The sequence below is a fragment of the Hyla sarda genome, chromosome 6 (genome assembly GCF_029499605.1).
Source record: "Hyla sarda isolate aHylSar1 chromosome 6, aHylSar1.hap1, whole genome shotgun sequence".
In the NCBI taxonomy this organism is placed as follows: Eukaryota; Metazoa; Chordata; class Amphibia; order Anura; family Hylidae; genus Hyla; species Hyla sarda.
Genome location: NC_079194.1, coordinates 71,923,211 through 71,937,012, shown reverse-complemented (window position 1 = coordinate 71,937,012; position 13,802 = coordinate 71,923,211). Strand labels below are relative to the sequence as shown.

At 42.7% G+C, this 13,802-nt stretch overlaps 1 protein-coding gene across 5 annotated transcripts in view; it reads left to right on the top strand.

The window, feature by feature from the left end:
• The window catches only part of TMPRSS6 (transmembrane serine protease 6), a 133,913-nt gene extending 120,494 nt beyond the window's left edge, over positions 1–13,419 (top strand). For all 5 annotated transcript variants that reach the window (XM_056524118.1, XM_056524117.1, XM_056524121.1 and 2 more), the window contains 3 exons: positions 8,665–8,939; positions 9,103–9,239; positions 12,774–13,419. In XM_056524118.1, coding sequence (XP_056380093.1) covers positions 8,665–8,939; positions 9,103–9,239; positions 12,774–12,944 — 583 coding nt within the window. In that variant the 3' untranslated portion in view covers positions 12,945–13,419. The remainder of the gene's footprint in view (positions 1–8,664; positions 8,940–9,102; positions 9,240–12,773) is intronic.
• Positions 13,420–13,802: the final 383 nt, after the last annotated feature.

The window sequence follows — 13,802 nt, the reverse complement described above, 5'->3', positions numbered from 1 at the left end:
TTCTGGACTCTTGGATATGCGCTTGTTCTTAAACAAAGGTACAAAAACAAAAAATGGCCGGTCAGGGCCTACATCTTACGGCCACATGAGCCCTGTGGGTGCTTTTGAGATTAGGTCCTTTGTATCCACACGGCTGGGTCCGGGACACATTTTGATTTAAATTTCAAATAAAAAAATCACACATTTCAATGGTCTCCTCATGCTGCAGCCAACTCCAGGCTGCGTCATTCTGGTAATATATAGAGAGCACTCGCTGTCCTAATTTTTCGTTAAAATTTTTCGTCAAAAATGTTTGTCTTTTTTTATTAGGGATTGTGAAGCTTTGGTGCGTACTCATGCATCAGCCAACTCCAGTTTGTGTCATTCAGGCAATATATGGTTTACTGATGGCGCTGCTGGGCCTGGGTCTGGGAATTTCAAATGTTCTCATAGGTAGCACCCGCTATCAATAAGTCTTCTTCATAAATTTCTACAATTGTTGTGTTTTTTTTTTGAGGGATTGTGAAGCCCTAGTATGTACTAATGCATCAGTCAACTCCAGGGTGTGTCATTCATGCAACATATAGGTAGCGCCCGCTGTCCTAAATATTCTTAAAATTATTTTAAAAATGGTTGTTTTTTCTTTGGGATTCTGAAGCCCTGGTGTGTACTCAATGCTGCTTCCTGCTACACTCTGTCAGCCCGTTGGTCCTGCGACAGTGTGCTATTCCGCCTCCACATCCTCCTCTGTGTCTTAAGCCTCCACTGCCCGGACAAGTCTCAGTGGCCCTTCCATGTGTGCAGGTCACGGCGGTGTTACGCTGTTCTTCACATGGTTTGCCTTGGCGAGAAGTCTTGGAAACAATGGCCGTCAAGGCAATGGAGACGTTTCGCCTAAATCTCACGGCCACATGAGCCCTGGGGGCTTGTTGGATTTGGTCCTTCGTACCCACATGCTGGGGTCCGGGACATGCAAATGTTGTTTTAAATTTCAAATAAAAAAATGATGGTGCTGCTGGGCCTGGGTCTGTTAATTTCAAATTTTCTTATGGGTGGCACCTGCTATCCAAAATCTTTTTCAAAAATTTCTAAAATTGTGGTGTTTTTTTGGTGGGATTGTGAAGCCCTGGTGTGTACTCATGCATCAGCCAACTCCAGGCTGTGTCATTCAGGCAATATATGGGTTGCTGATGCCGCTGTGGGGCCTGGGTCTGGTAATTTCACATTTTCTCATAGGTAGCACCCGCTATCCAAAATCTTTTAAAAACATTTCTAAAATTGTAGTGTTTTTTTGGAGGGATTGTGAAGCCCTGGTGTGTACTCGTGCATCAGCCAACTCCAGGCTGTGTCATTGAGGCAATATATGGGTTGCTAATGCCGCTGTGGGGACTGGGTCTGGTAATTTCAAATTTTCTCATAGGTAGCACCCGCTATCCAAAATCTTTTTCAAAAATGTCTAAAATTGTGGTGTTTTTTTTGGAGGGATTGTGAAGCCCTGGTGTGTACTCGTGCATCAGCCAACTCCAGGCTGTGTCATTCAGGCAATATATGGGTTGCTGATGCCACTGTGGGGCCTCGGTCTGGTAATTTCAAATTTTCTCATAGGTAGCACCGCTATCCAAAATCTTTTTCTAAAATTGTGGTGTTTTTTGGGAGGGATTGTGAAGCCCTGGTGTGTACTCGTGCATCAGCCAACTCCAGGCTGTGTCATTCAGGCAATATATGGGTTGCTGATGCTGCTGTGGGGCCTGGGTCTGGTAATTTCAAATTTTCTCATGGGTAGCACCCGCTACCCAAAATCTTTTTCAAAAATGTCTGAAATTGTGTTTTTTTTGAAGGGATTGTGAAGCCCTTGTGTGTACTCGTGCATCAATCAACTCCAGGCTGTGTCATTCAGGCAATATATGGGTTACTGATGCCGCTGTGGGGCCTGGGAATTTCAAATTTTCTCATAGGTAGCACCCGCTATCCAAAATCTTCGGTTTAAATTTCTTAATTGATCTTTTAATCTTAGGGATTGTGAAGGCCTAGTGCCTACTCATGCTGCTGGCAACTCCGGGCTGTGCCATTCATCCACTATATGGTCTCCTCATGCTGCCAACACCTCCATGCTGTGTCATTCATCCACTATATGGTGTCCTCATGCTTCAGCCTCATCCAAGCTGTGTCATTCAGCCACTATATGGTGTCCTCATGCTGACAACATGTCCATGCTGTGTCATTCAGCCACTATATGGTGTCCTCATGCTGCCAACATGTCCATGCTGTGTCATTAAGCCACTATATGGTGTCCTCATGCTGACAACACCTCCATGCTGTGTCATTCAGCCACTATATGGTGTCCTCATGCTGCCAACACCTCCACACTGTGCCATTCAGCCACTATATGGTGACCTCATGCTGCCAACACCTCCATTCTGTGTCATTGAGCCACTATATGGTGTCCTCATGCTTCAGACTCATCCAAGCTGTGTCATTTAGCCACTATATGGTGTCCTCATGCTGCCAACACCTCCACACTGTGCCATTCAGCCACTATATGGTGTCCTCATGCTGCCAACACCTCCATTCTGTGTCATTCAGCCACTATATGGTGTCCTCATGCTTCAGCCTCATCCAAGCTGTGTCATTCAGCCACTATATGGTGTCCTCATGCTGCCAACACCTCCACCCCTGTGCCATTCAGCCACTATATGGTGACCTCATGATGCCAACACCTCCATTCTGTGTCATTGAGCCACTATATGGTGTCCTCATGCTTCAGCCTCATCCAAGCTGTGTCATTCAGCCACTATATGGTGTCCTCATGCTGCCAACACCTCCACACTGTGCCATTCAGCCACTATATGGTGTCCTCATGCTGCCAACACCTCCATTCTGTGTCATTCAGCCACTATATGGTGTCCTCATGCCTCAGCCTCATCCAAGCTGTGTCATTCAGCCACTATATGGTGTCCTCATGCTGCCAACACCTCAACGCTGTGCCATTCAGCCACTAAATGGTCTCCTCATGCTGCCAACACCTCCATGCTGTCATTCAGTCACAATATGGTCTCCTGACACTGATGCCACCACCAGGCTCTGTCATTGTGCTGCTGTGCGGCAGTGATTCTAAAAGTGATGCCGGTAATCTGCATGTTATTCTGAATAACAGTATTATTTCACTACCCCAGCAAACTCCATATGCGTTTTAGAACACAGCAAAGTGTTCTATACCCCTATAAAGGCTGTATGTAGTCTAGAAATAGCCTTTTTTAATATAGATTTGCCGCGAAAAAATTTGGATCGAAACAAACTTTTCCGGAAAATTTGGCGAATCGGCCGAATCGAATTTTTGAAAAGTTCGCTCATCTCTAGTATCTGTCCTAGAACCCAAGGAAGTTATCCAACACTCCTCATCCTTTTCTATCCTGAGATCATCTGTTGGGGTATAGTGGGATGCCCCAATATACATTTTATAGTTAAAAGGTTATTCCAGGAAAATCTTTTATTTTTATTTTTTTAAATCATCTGGTTCCATAAAGTTAAACAGATTTGTAAATTATCTCTATTAAAAAATCTTAATCCTTCCAGTAGTAATTATCCCCTGAAGTTGAGTTGTTCTTTTCTTTCTGACCACAGTGCTCCCTGCTGACACCTCTGCTTGTCTCAGGAACTGTACAGACTAGATGCAAATCCCCATAGCAAACCTCTAATGCTTCGGACAGTTTCTGAGACAAGCAGAGGTGTCAGCAGAGAGCACTGTTGTCAGACAGAAAAGAGCAACTCGACTTCAGCAGATGATAACTACTGGAAGGATTAATATTTTTTAATAGAAGTAATAAAAAAATCTGTTTAACTTTCCGGAGCCAGTTGATATATTTTTCACGGAATACCCCTTTAACCAGTCCTGCCAAAATCAATATGTTCGTCTGACTTATCTCTTACAGGGCCCTTAAGCCATTGTTGTTGACCACCAAATATATATTAGGACACTACTGATATCCCCAAACCCAAACTTGACCCAAAGGTCAGTTATAGTTGCTGGGAGTTATAGTTCTGCACCAGCTGCTGAGCTACAGATTGTAGATTACTTGTAACCCTCCACAGGGTGTCAACCATCTGTGTCAATTACCAAGCTCTTTTTAGCCGATCCTGATGGTGGAATGGCCTCGGTTGACAGCTGGCTTTAGCAGATCAGGAACTAGGGAGTAGAGATCACCGCATAAGGAGCCGCTGGCACCAGATGGCGCTGGTGAGCACCAGGTCTGGGAACCTGGAACAGCAAGATGTAGCAGAGCTGCAAGTGTTCAGGTGTTACAGCTCCAAACAACAATTGAATGGTCAGGCAGTCCGAATCAATCCAGGAAAGGCAAAACAGTAACAGAGGATAAAGCAGGAACGAAGTCAGGAACTAGCCGAGGTCAATAAACAGGATACAGCAGGTCAGATAACAGGTGCCTTTGCTCAAGGTATAAACACTAGAAGATCAGGCAAAGACTGGAAGTTCAGAGGCTCCTTATATGGCAGGGGCAGGTGTATGATTGGAGAGAGGGCTGGATCATGGGCATGCATGGATCTTCAGAGCAACTAACCCAGCGCGACCTCTGCTGGAAGCATCAGGAACAGGAGCAGATGCAGAAGTCCCAGTTCTCAGTCTGCAGTGAGAAAGCGGAGTCATGCGTGCAGCATGTCCCCAGAAGACGGTGGATCAAGATACATGTTGGCGGATGTCAAACCATCGGCGTTACAGTACACCCCCCTCATGCCCCCTTTTCTTTGTCCTGATACGTTGGAAGAATTTCCTAAGAGGACTTGGGGCATTAATATTCTCCTCAGTTTCCCAGGAACGCTCTTCAGGACCATAGTTCTTCCAATCTACAAGAAAAAATCTCCTCCCACCGACAGTCTTGGAATCGAGGATGTCTTTGATTTCAAATTCAGACTCTTTGCCTGCAGGTACAGAAGTAGAGGGAAAAGACTTGGAGTAGGAGTTCAGGCTCGAAGGCTTCAGCAGAGAAACATGAAAGAAGTTGGGTATCCGTAGAGAAGGAGGTAAACGGAGCTTCAAACAGACCCAAGAACCGAGGAGCAAATTTATAGCATGATATCTTAATTCGGATATTACAGGAGGAAAGCCAAACTTTGTTGCCCGGAGAGAACTGAGGAAACATTCTGCGCTTTGTGTCGGCATTCTTTTTCATACGGGACACCGCCCGAGAGATGGCATCTTTGGTTTGGTTCCAAATGTTGATAAAGTCTCTGTAAGAGGAATTGGCAGCAGGAACCACAGAACTTGAAGACATAGGCAAAGGAGCACGAGGATGAAGGCCTGTACACAATGTGGAAAGGAGAAGACCCCGTAGACTCTCCAGTATGGCTGTTATAGGAGAATTCTGCCCAAGGCAGAAGACCTACCCAGTCATCATTTTGTGCAGAGATGTAATGTTGCAGATAATTCTCCAGGACCTGATTCACACGTTCCACTTGTCCATTGGTCTGTGGATGATATACAGAAGAGAAATCTAGTTTGACTTCAAGTAGTCCACAGGGAGCGCACCAGAAACGGGAGGTGAATTGTACTCCATGGTCAGAGAATATATGCAAGAGTAGGCCATGCAAACAGAATATGTGCTCCACAAATAGATGAGCCAGATGACTTGCAGATGGTAGTCCAGGAAGTGGGATGAAATGTGCCATCGCAGAGCAGTGGTTGACACACCCCCTTCATGCATCTCTATGGGAGAGTCGGTGTGCATGAGGAGAGCCGGTGGTTCCAGCAGCCAGACCCCCTCAATCCTACACTTATACCCTACCCTGTATATAGGGGATGAGTAGTAATGTACCCGAGTTCTCCCTTAACTTCAACAGGAATGCTGGGAGTTGTAGTTTGCAACAGTTAGAGGTACACTGTTTTTAAAACACTTACAGGCAGAGTTGGCTTAGCCTCATCCCCTATCTGCAGGCATACCTTTGCAGGGGTGTTCTTTATGGCTGCCTCCCAGCAGCAGTGTGGTGTTGGGGACTTCCGGTGTAGGGCACTTCTGCCGCACATCTCACCCTCCGAAGGCCTGCTCTTCTGCCACAGCCCAGTAGGCCATGCCCATTTTGCAGCCATGCCTATCGATACTTTCGACCCCAACTTCTCTTTCGATCCAAGGCCGAAAACACAATTTTTGGCCAGAAATTTTCAGGGCCAAAAATTTTCCACAAATTTAACCCAATACAGATTGATTAATAAAACTAACACCATATACATTCTGTTGTACAATCTTTATCATTTTTAAAAAAATAGAATGTGTCTGATGTTAGTTTTAATAATTAGATATGACTGTAGAAGGAATGTGTGTGTTCAGGAACAGCTTGAGGAATGCAGCAAATAAGTTCATGGTGTTGTGGGATGTACTCGAAAAGCAAGTCAGATCAGTAGAGGCTGCACCTCACTACTTACAGGACCTGCTGCCAATGCCTTGGTTCCAGATACTGCAGGACACCTTCACAGGCACAGAGAAATGAAGGCCTTGATAGGTCATGGGTATTTTGGTGGCACAAGGGAGACCTACACAACATTAGACAGGTGTTTTATATTAGGGCTGTTTTTTTTTTGTAGATTTTATACACTATAACATTTCAGCTGTTCCTCATTATTTGGTGATATTTTAGGAAAGTGGGGAACAGATAACGGAATAGAGATGATAACACATTCTTTTTCTCTGAAAATCAACATGGCTAAATCTGGAGGCCAATTCTGTTATGTGGACTATTTAATGTTAAAAACTGTAATGCCTTTTATGAAGTTATAAATTAAATTGTGTCTAAATGTTGATTTAAGTGTCACCAAGATCAGCGGCTCAGCATGAAAAATGGGGAATATTTTTCTGACTATAATTGAACAGTGCACACAGTGTTGTAAACCTCACAGCTGAAGAAAGATTTTTCAGTCTTCACTTAGTCACCAAACAACGCAACATTTCAACCCTTACATAGGTATTTCTCAGCCCCTGAAGCCTTGGGAAAGAGCCATGTAAGGACTGAAATGCTGCATTGTTCAGTAAAACACTCACTTAACACCATCTATTCACACAGGTTAATATAGTGTATAGATATAAAAACATCTGTTCTGGTTACAGTAATAAGGATGTGTATACTCTAGAGAAGAGGTCCCTAACCCAGTCCTCAAGACCACCAATAGTCCAGGATTAGTCCAGTGGATAAGTGAAAAAACCTGGATCACTGGGTTAGGGACTGCTCTAAACTTTTTTCCAACTACAGAAAATATACAGCACCAGGCCAAAATTAACTTATTCTGCTCCCGCTTTACATGCATTTTGGTCCCCTATCCCCTATGTGTGGTGCTTAATTTAAAGAGCAGATTGGGCAGTCCTGCTTCTGATACCATGTGACCTCTGGAAAAGTATTTCCTAGCAAAACGCTGTAATGCAAACAGTTTCACTGTCCCAACTATGATATGGCACAATATAAATGTAAAGGGGGTACAGTTGGTGCCACTCCTGCAAGCCAATCATCTGCCCCTTTTGAAATAAGGAGCTGGACTGAAATCTCTGTAGCATTTGCTACCTATATTCTCATATTGAGAAATGAGTGAACCTCCTAAATTCGTTTACTGAGGTTTTGCTCAAATTGACTGAATTTTATTCTGATTGAACAGCAAATGTCCTATTTGTACAAGAGCAGGGACTTCTGTCAAAAGACAGGAGTCTCTGTTCCTGAACTCTGAGTGGTAAACCATGCATTGCATGCCTTGCTGTTGCGTTAACATTTTCCGAGCAGGCGGTCCAGTAAATGTTTTGTATATTGCCTTCCCCGCTTACTCCTCGAGCATGGCACATTTGCTGGACCAGGTGCTCAGTGTGTGCCTTGAAGTTCAGTGCTCGTGAGCAGGGAGTCTCTACTCCTGTACTTTAACATTCACCTGAAACAAATCCCCCCAAATCTGCATCCAATTCAGAATTCTTGGGAAAATTTTGAGAAAAATAATTATTATTTATTTTATGGTGTGGCCTTTGCTCCAGGATGCTGTACATATGATAAGGGGTTAAAATACATATAGCACATACAAAAGTACTACTGACCTGAAACAGTAAATCACAGACTGATACAGAGGGCCCTGCTCACGAGGGCTTGCAATCTACAAAATTATTTTCAAACAAAACAGTTTACTTTACTGATATAATACAAGTGTAGAAATCACAGCGGCAGCTTTCAGCAGCTCTTACTGACTGTCCCATGACTTGTGTACCCCGCAAGTGTCTTCTCTATGGTTACAAATTGTGGAAACAATTGGAAAGTGAAGAGCTAATGGCAGATGTCTCCCGTAGCAACCAAAGCTAAATAGAGGGCTGGGATGTGGCTGAAATAGGGAAGAAAAGTAAAATTAGGAAAATGTAGTGTATTGGCAAACATTAGTGATTTAACGTGTATAACCCACTGAGCCACTAATGTGATTGGTGGAAATATCCTTTTCAATAATAAAATTCTGTCCTTTTTCTATAGCACTGCATTCTGCAGCATTGATCACAGCCATCCTTTATTGTACAGTAATGTTTTTTAGGATTTTTGGACCCTGAGTACAGATAAAATTGTATCTGTTCATGTTGTTTGTAGTAGTTTTTTTTCTCACACATCTTATTAGAATATAATACATTCACAAATCTCTCTATTGTCTAAATTATCTGCACATTTCAGTTTTGCCACTCCTGAGGTTTGGACGGTAATCTTGGGAAAGGTGCGCCTTAGCAGAAGCAGCCAGAAGGAGATGGCATTCAAAGTCACCCAGCTGATCATCCATCCTTACAACGACCAGGACACACATGACTATGACATAGCTCTGGTCCAGCTCGATCATCCTGTTCCCCTTACATCTCCACATGTCCAACGTGTCTGCCTTCCTGCCAGTACCCACCACTTCCCTACTGGTTCAACGTGTTGGTTGACAGGTTGGGGGGCAGCAATGGAGTATGGTAAGTGCACTGTTAAAAAAAATATTTGCCTGATAGAAATAAGCCACATATTGGTTATAAAATAATGTGGATAGGGGATAAGTACATTTTCGCCAGAGTACTCCTTTAAAGAAGTAGTTTGCAATGCATCTGTACCTGTCTGAACCAATCTTTGTACTTTTAGGTCCTACCAGTGATGTTCTCCAGAAGACTGACCTTCGGTTAATTTCTCAGGATATTTGCACTGACCTCTACCACTATCAGATAAGTCCAAGAATGTTCTGTGCAGGGTATACAGATGGGACTAAAGATGCATGTCTGGTGAGTTATTTTACAATGGTAATACTCTTAACTCCTTGGACTCAGCCTTTTAAGATTTCTACCTACTATTCAAAAGAATTGAGTGTAGACTTTGTTGCACCTAAATTCCTTAAATTGATATTACATGTTTTACCTAATGAATAAATGAATTAAAGTTTTAAACTAAGGAACTATAGCATTTAATAATACACATGGGTTTAAAATGCTGCTCACATGCCTTGTGTCTCTCAGTTATTACAGCCTAGGGCTTTACAAGCTTTATCTACTGGGACCAGAACGTGGTGATATTTAAGCTTTTTCAGTCAATGTCAAAGTTAAAATTGCTGCTCATTTTTCTCCTTGAGCTGTTTCAAAACGATGACTCCCAGCATGGCTGGCTGGCCAACAAGTGGAGAGCCAAAGGGTGATGATTTTTGGTACACAAAGTTGTATACTTCCAGGGTATACCTTTAGCGCACATTACCAGAAATGTTTACAGAAAATTTGCCAAATGAAAACCCAAAGCACAATGGGGGAGATTTAGCAAAATCTGTGCAGAGGAAAACTTGCCCAGTTGCCCATAGCAACCAATCAGATTGCTTCTTTCATTTTTCACAGGCCTTCGAAAAACTGAAAGCAGCAAGCTGATTGGTTGCTATGGGCAACTGGGCAAGTTTTCCTCTGCAGAGGTTTTGATAAATCTCCCCCTATGTGAACAGAGCTTTAGTCCAAGACCTATTAGTCAAAATACATGCACCATATGTATATCGTACTGCTGGCAAGGACTTAAAGCAATTCGCCGACGTCTGTATTTCCGGCACCAGACTGCTGAGGCCAGAGATTCGATACAGTGGTCATGTGTAGAGATAAGTAAATGTCTCGATATTTGTTTCAAGTTTAATTTTGGGTTAGTCTGACTCTAGTTCTGCGATTTCCCATGTAAAGTATCTACAGGAGCAGAAACTCAGCTCAATGGCAGAAGTCCCTGCTCCTGTACAGTATGCTGAGGGGCTGGGCTAGGGTGAAAAACATAGAGTTCAACAAATGTCCAAGTTGCGATGCATACAGCATTGCCGCTTACTTCAGTGCCATTTAATGTACAGGGACCAGGAGGAAACAAATCACTAAAAGATACAGTAATACTTTAATGAACCAGAATGTTTTGCGACGTTCAGATGAATCCTATTAGAACTCATCATTGCTGCAGTACAGTAAACAAAGATCGGCAGGGACCACTGAAGAGATGGCACTAAAGAGGTGGGAAATTACATTTTTTTTTATCCTTAACAATCCCTTTTTAAGTAAGGGCCCTACTACATGAGGTGATTATCGGCTGAACGGACTGATATTGCCCTCTGTAATAGGGCCAGCGATCAGCTGATAAATGAATAAATGCTTGTTTGTCAACTGATCACTTTGTTCTGATCTGCCAAAAATCGTCACTCATCGGCCACAAATCTGCCAGTGTAACAGGGGACGTGCGGCCAACAAATACGGCAGCAAAGGGACACAAATAGTAATAGGCTCTGTAAATGAGCACTGATCTACAAGATCGGCTCTTGTTTATTGTGTACATTTGGCCATCTAATAGGGCCCTTAGTCCATGGATACACTATACAGGACACATTCATGGGCTATATCATTCTACTGTACAAACTCAGGAGGCTATTGCACTGGTGTAAGAAAGGTGTGTGTGTGTGTGTGTGCGGCATTTTAGACTCATGGGGGGGGGGGGAGATTCATCAAAGCTGTCTATGTCCCGCATCAATATAGACCAAACTACAGAGAGTTAGGCCGGTCTATTGTGCGTCTAATCTATCAAAAGGCGCACAGCTCTAGATAAATTTTGTGCACGGACTTCGGGATCTATAATTTAGACTGTATTTAAACCTGCTCCAACATGGTCTGACATTTTGACATACTTTCAGCCAATGCGACTTGTCGCTGAAAAGTCGCTTTTGATAAATTCAGCACCAATGCATTTTTCCATCTAAAATAGACTTGCATGCATCATGTTCTAAAAATCCTCTAAAGCAAAAGTCGCAAAAAAGTCGCACATATTTACACTGCAACTTTCTGTGCGACAAATTTAGACAGGAAAAACCAGTCTAAATCCTTTGATAAATCTCCCACATTTACTTTTGAAAATTGTATGGTTACCAAATTTATAAGTCAATTATTAACAGAATGCCCCTTGACATGCTGAGGACCAATGACAAGAATGGAGGAGCAGCAGGCAGCTGTCAAAAGCATGCCCTTCATGCCAATTGTGTAGGCTTTGGTACTTTACACGTGATCAGGAGCAGAGAAACCGCTGTTCCATCCACAGCACCACTGTAAAGGCTCATTCACACTACAGAATCTCCTCCCTGAGATATTCCAGGCGGGGATTTCTTTTATTGCAGCATTGGCAAAACAAGTGGGCACTAGGACTGTTCCGAAATGTGCCATCCCCATAGACAGCAATGCATTTCCGAATGCATTCCGTTGAAAGAATTAACTTTTTTAGTCTTTCAGTAGGGACTGAGGTCTGGAATATCTGTGGAGGACATTCTATACTATGAATGGGGCAGGAGAATCCCATTGAGAACAATAGGAGGCTGCTGTACCGTATTTTCCAAGTGGAATTCCGCTCGGAAAATCCATAGTGTGAATTGGCCATAATGGATGGGATCAGTAGAACTTCTAATTTCTGCAGTTTAACCCCCAAAGCAAAAGAGGGAGGGAATCTATGGCTGACATTTATCATTGTCTTTAGACAGTTTATTGTGTCTAGAAAAGGTGCAAAAAAGGCGCAAGCAGGGTTTATTTGCGCCTTTTTGTGCCTTTTGGTTGACACATTTCTGCTGATTTTGAGTTGCAATCCACTGATTTTGGCAATACACATGATATGGAAGGATTTTATGAACTGCGCCTTTTTGTGAAAAGGCACAAAAAAGGTACAAAGCCACTGAAAAAACTACACCAGCCCAGACTTAGCTTTGCTTTTTGCTGTATGTGAAAATAGAAATTTCAGAAAATGGGACCTGCACAGAATTTATCAAATGCTCTGTGACCATTTAATAACTATGGACACATTACCAGCACACAAAAAAAAAGGTGTAGAAAAATGCTTCACTTACACCTACAATGATAAATGCCGGCCTATGTGACCCAAAAAGGCGCATACCTTGTCATGACAGCCAGCCCAGGAGTCACTGATGGCGCATAGGACTGTCTATTCATGTTCCCCGTTGCTAGGCAACTCTACAACCGCCTATATACTACACACAGTATACTGTACTGGCATATAGACATTAGCATATAAACATTAACCAGTACATTATAGGGAAAAAAAGTTGAGTGCACGTGCTCAGTGTCATATCCAGAGGTTGTCTTTGGGAAATAGACGTATAAGTGCTGCTGACACTGCTGCAGAGGTTAAAGGGGTGGGCTGGCAGGGAGGTCAGCCTGTTAGTGCTCAGAACATACGCCGCACACTGCATCACATTTTTATTTTACAGAATCTTGTTACACATATAATGTATATTGGATAACCAGTTTCTTTTATTGCAGGGTGATTCTGGCAGTCCGCTTGTATGTAAAGAGCCAGGGGGTCGCTGGTTCCAGGTTGGACTGGTAAGCTGGGGAGCAGGCTGCGCCATTCCGAAATATTTTGGAGTATATAGCCGCATTAATAGACTTGTAGGATGGATCCACAACGTAACATCCAAAGCAAATGCATAACACTTCTATGCTAATATAAACCTGGACTCAAGAACCCCCACCCAAGACTTCAAGTAATAGTGAAGACCATCAAGGAACTGGGATCTGAGAAAAACTGCTTCTAAACCCAGAATTATAGAGAAATAAAAATCTATATTGTCATTATTAGTGCTAAAGTGCCATTCTACTCATTAAGAAAGTTAAGAATACATCATCCAAGGAAACAGGAGAAAAAATACATGAAGGCTGAAATGAGCTAAGCCCTGAAATTTGGAATCAATCAGATGTTATGTTTGTTCTAAAACGAGAAATGATATTCATAGTCTCCAACACTTCAGCATGTGCCCAGATTTAATTAAAACACAGTATATGCCATGAGTTTATTTGACGGCTGGGGAGGTTTTAAAGGGGTACTCCACTGGAAAAAATATATATTTTTTTCTAAATCAACTGGTGCCAGAAAGTTAAACAGATTTGTAAATTACTTCTATTTAAAAATCTTAATCCTTCCAGTACTTATCAGCAGTTATATGCTCCACGGGAAGTTTTTTTGAATTTCCTTTCTGTCTGACCACAGTGCTCTCTCCTGACACTTCTGTCCATTTTAGGAACTGTCCAGAGTAGAAGTAAATCCCCATAGCAAACCTCTCCTGCTCTGGGCAGTTCCTCATATGGACAGAGGTGTCAGCAGAGAGCACTGTTGTCAGACAGAAAGGAAATTCAAAAAGAAAAGAAATTCCTGTGGATGATACAGCAACTGAGAAGTACTAGAAGGACTAAGATTTTTTAATAGAAGTCATTTACAAATCTGTTTACATTTCTGGTGATTTTAACTTTTATTTTCCAGTGGAGTACCCCTTTAAAACCATGTTATTGAAC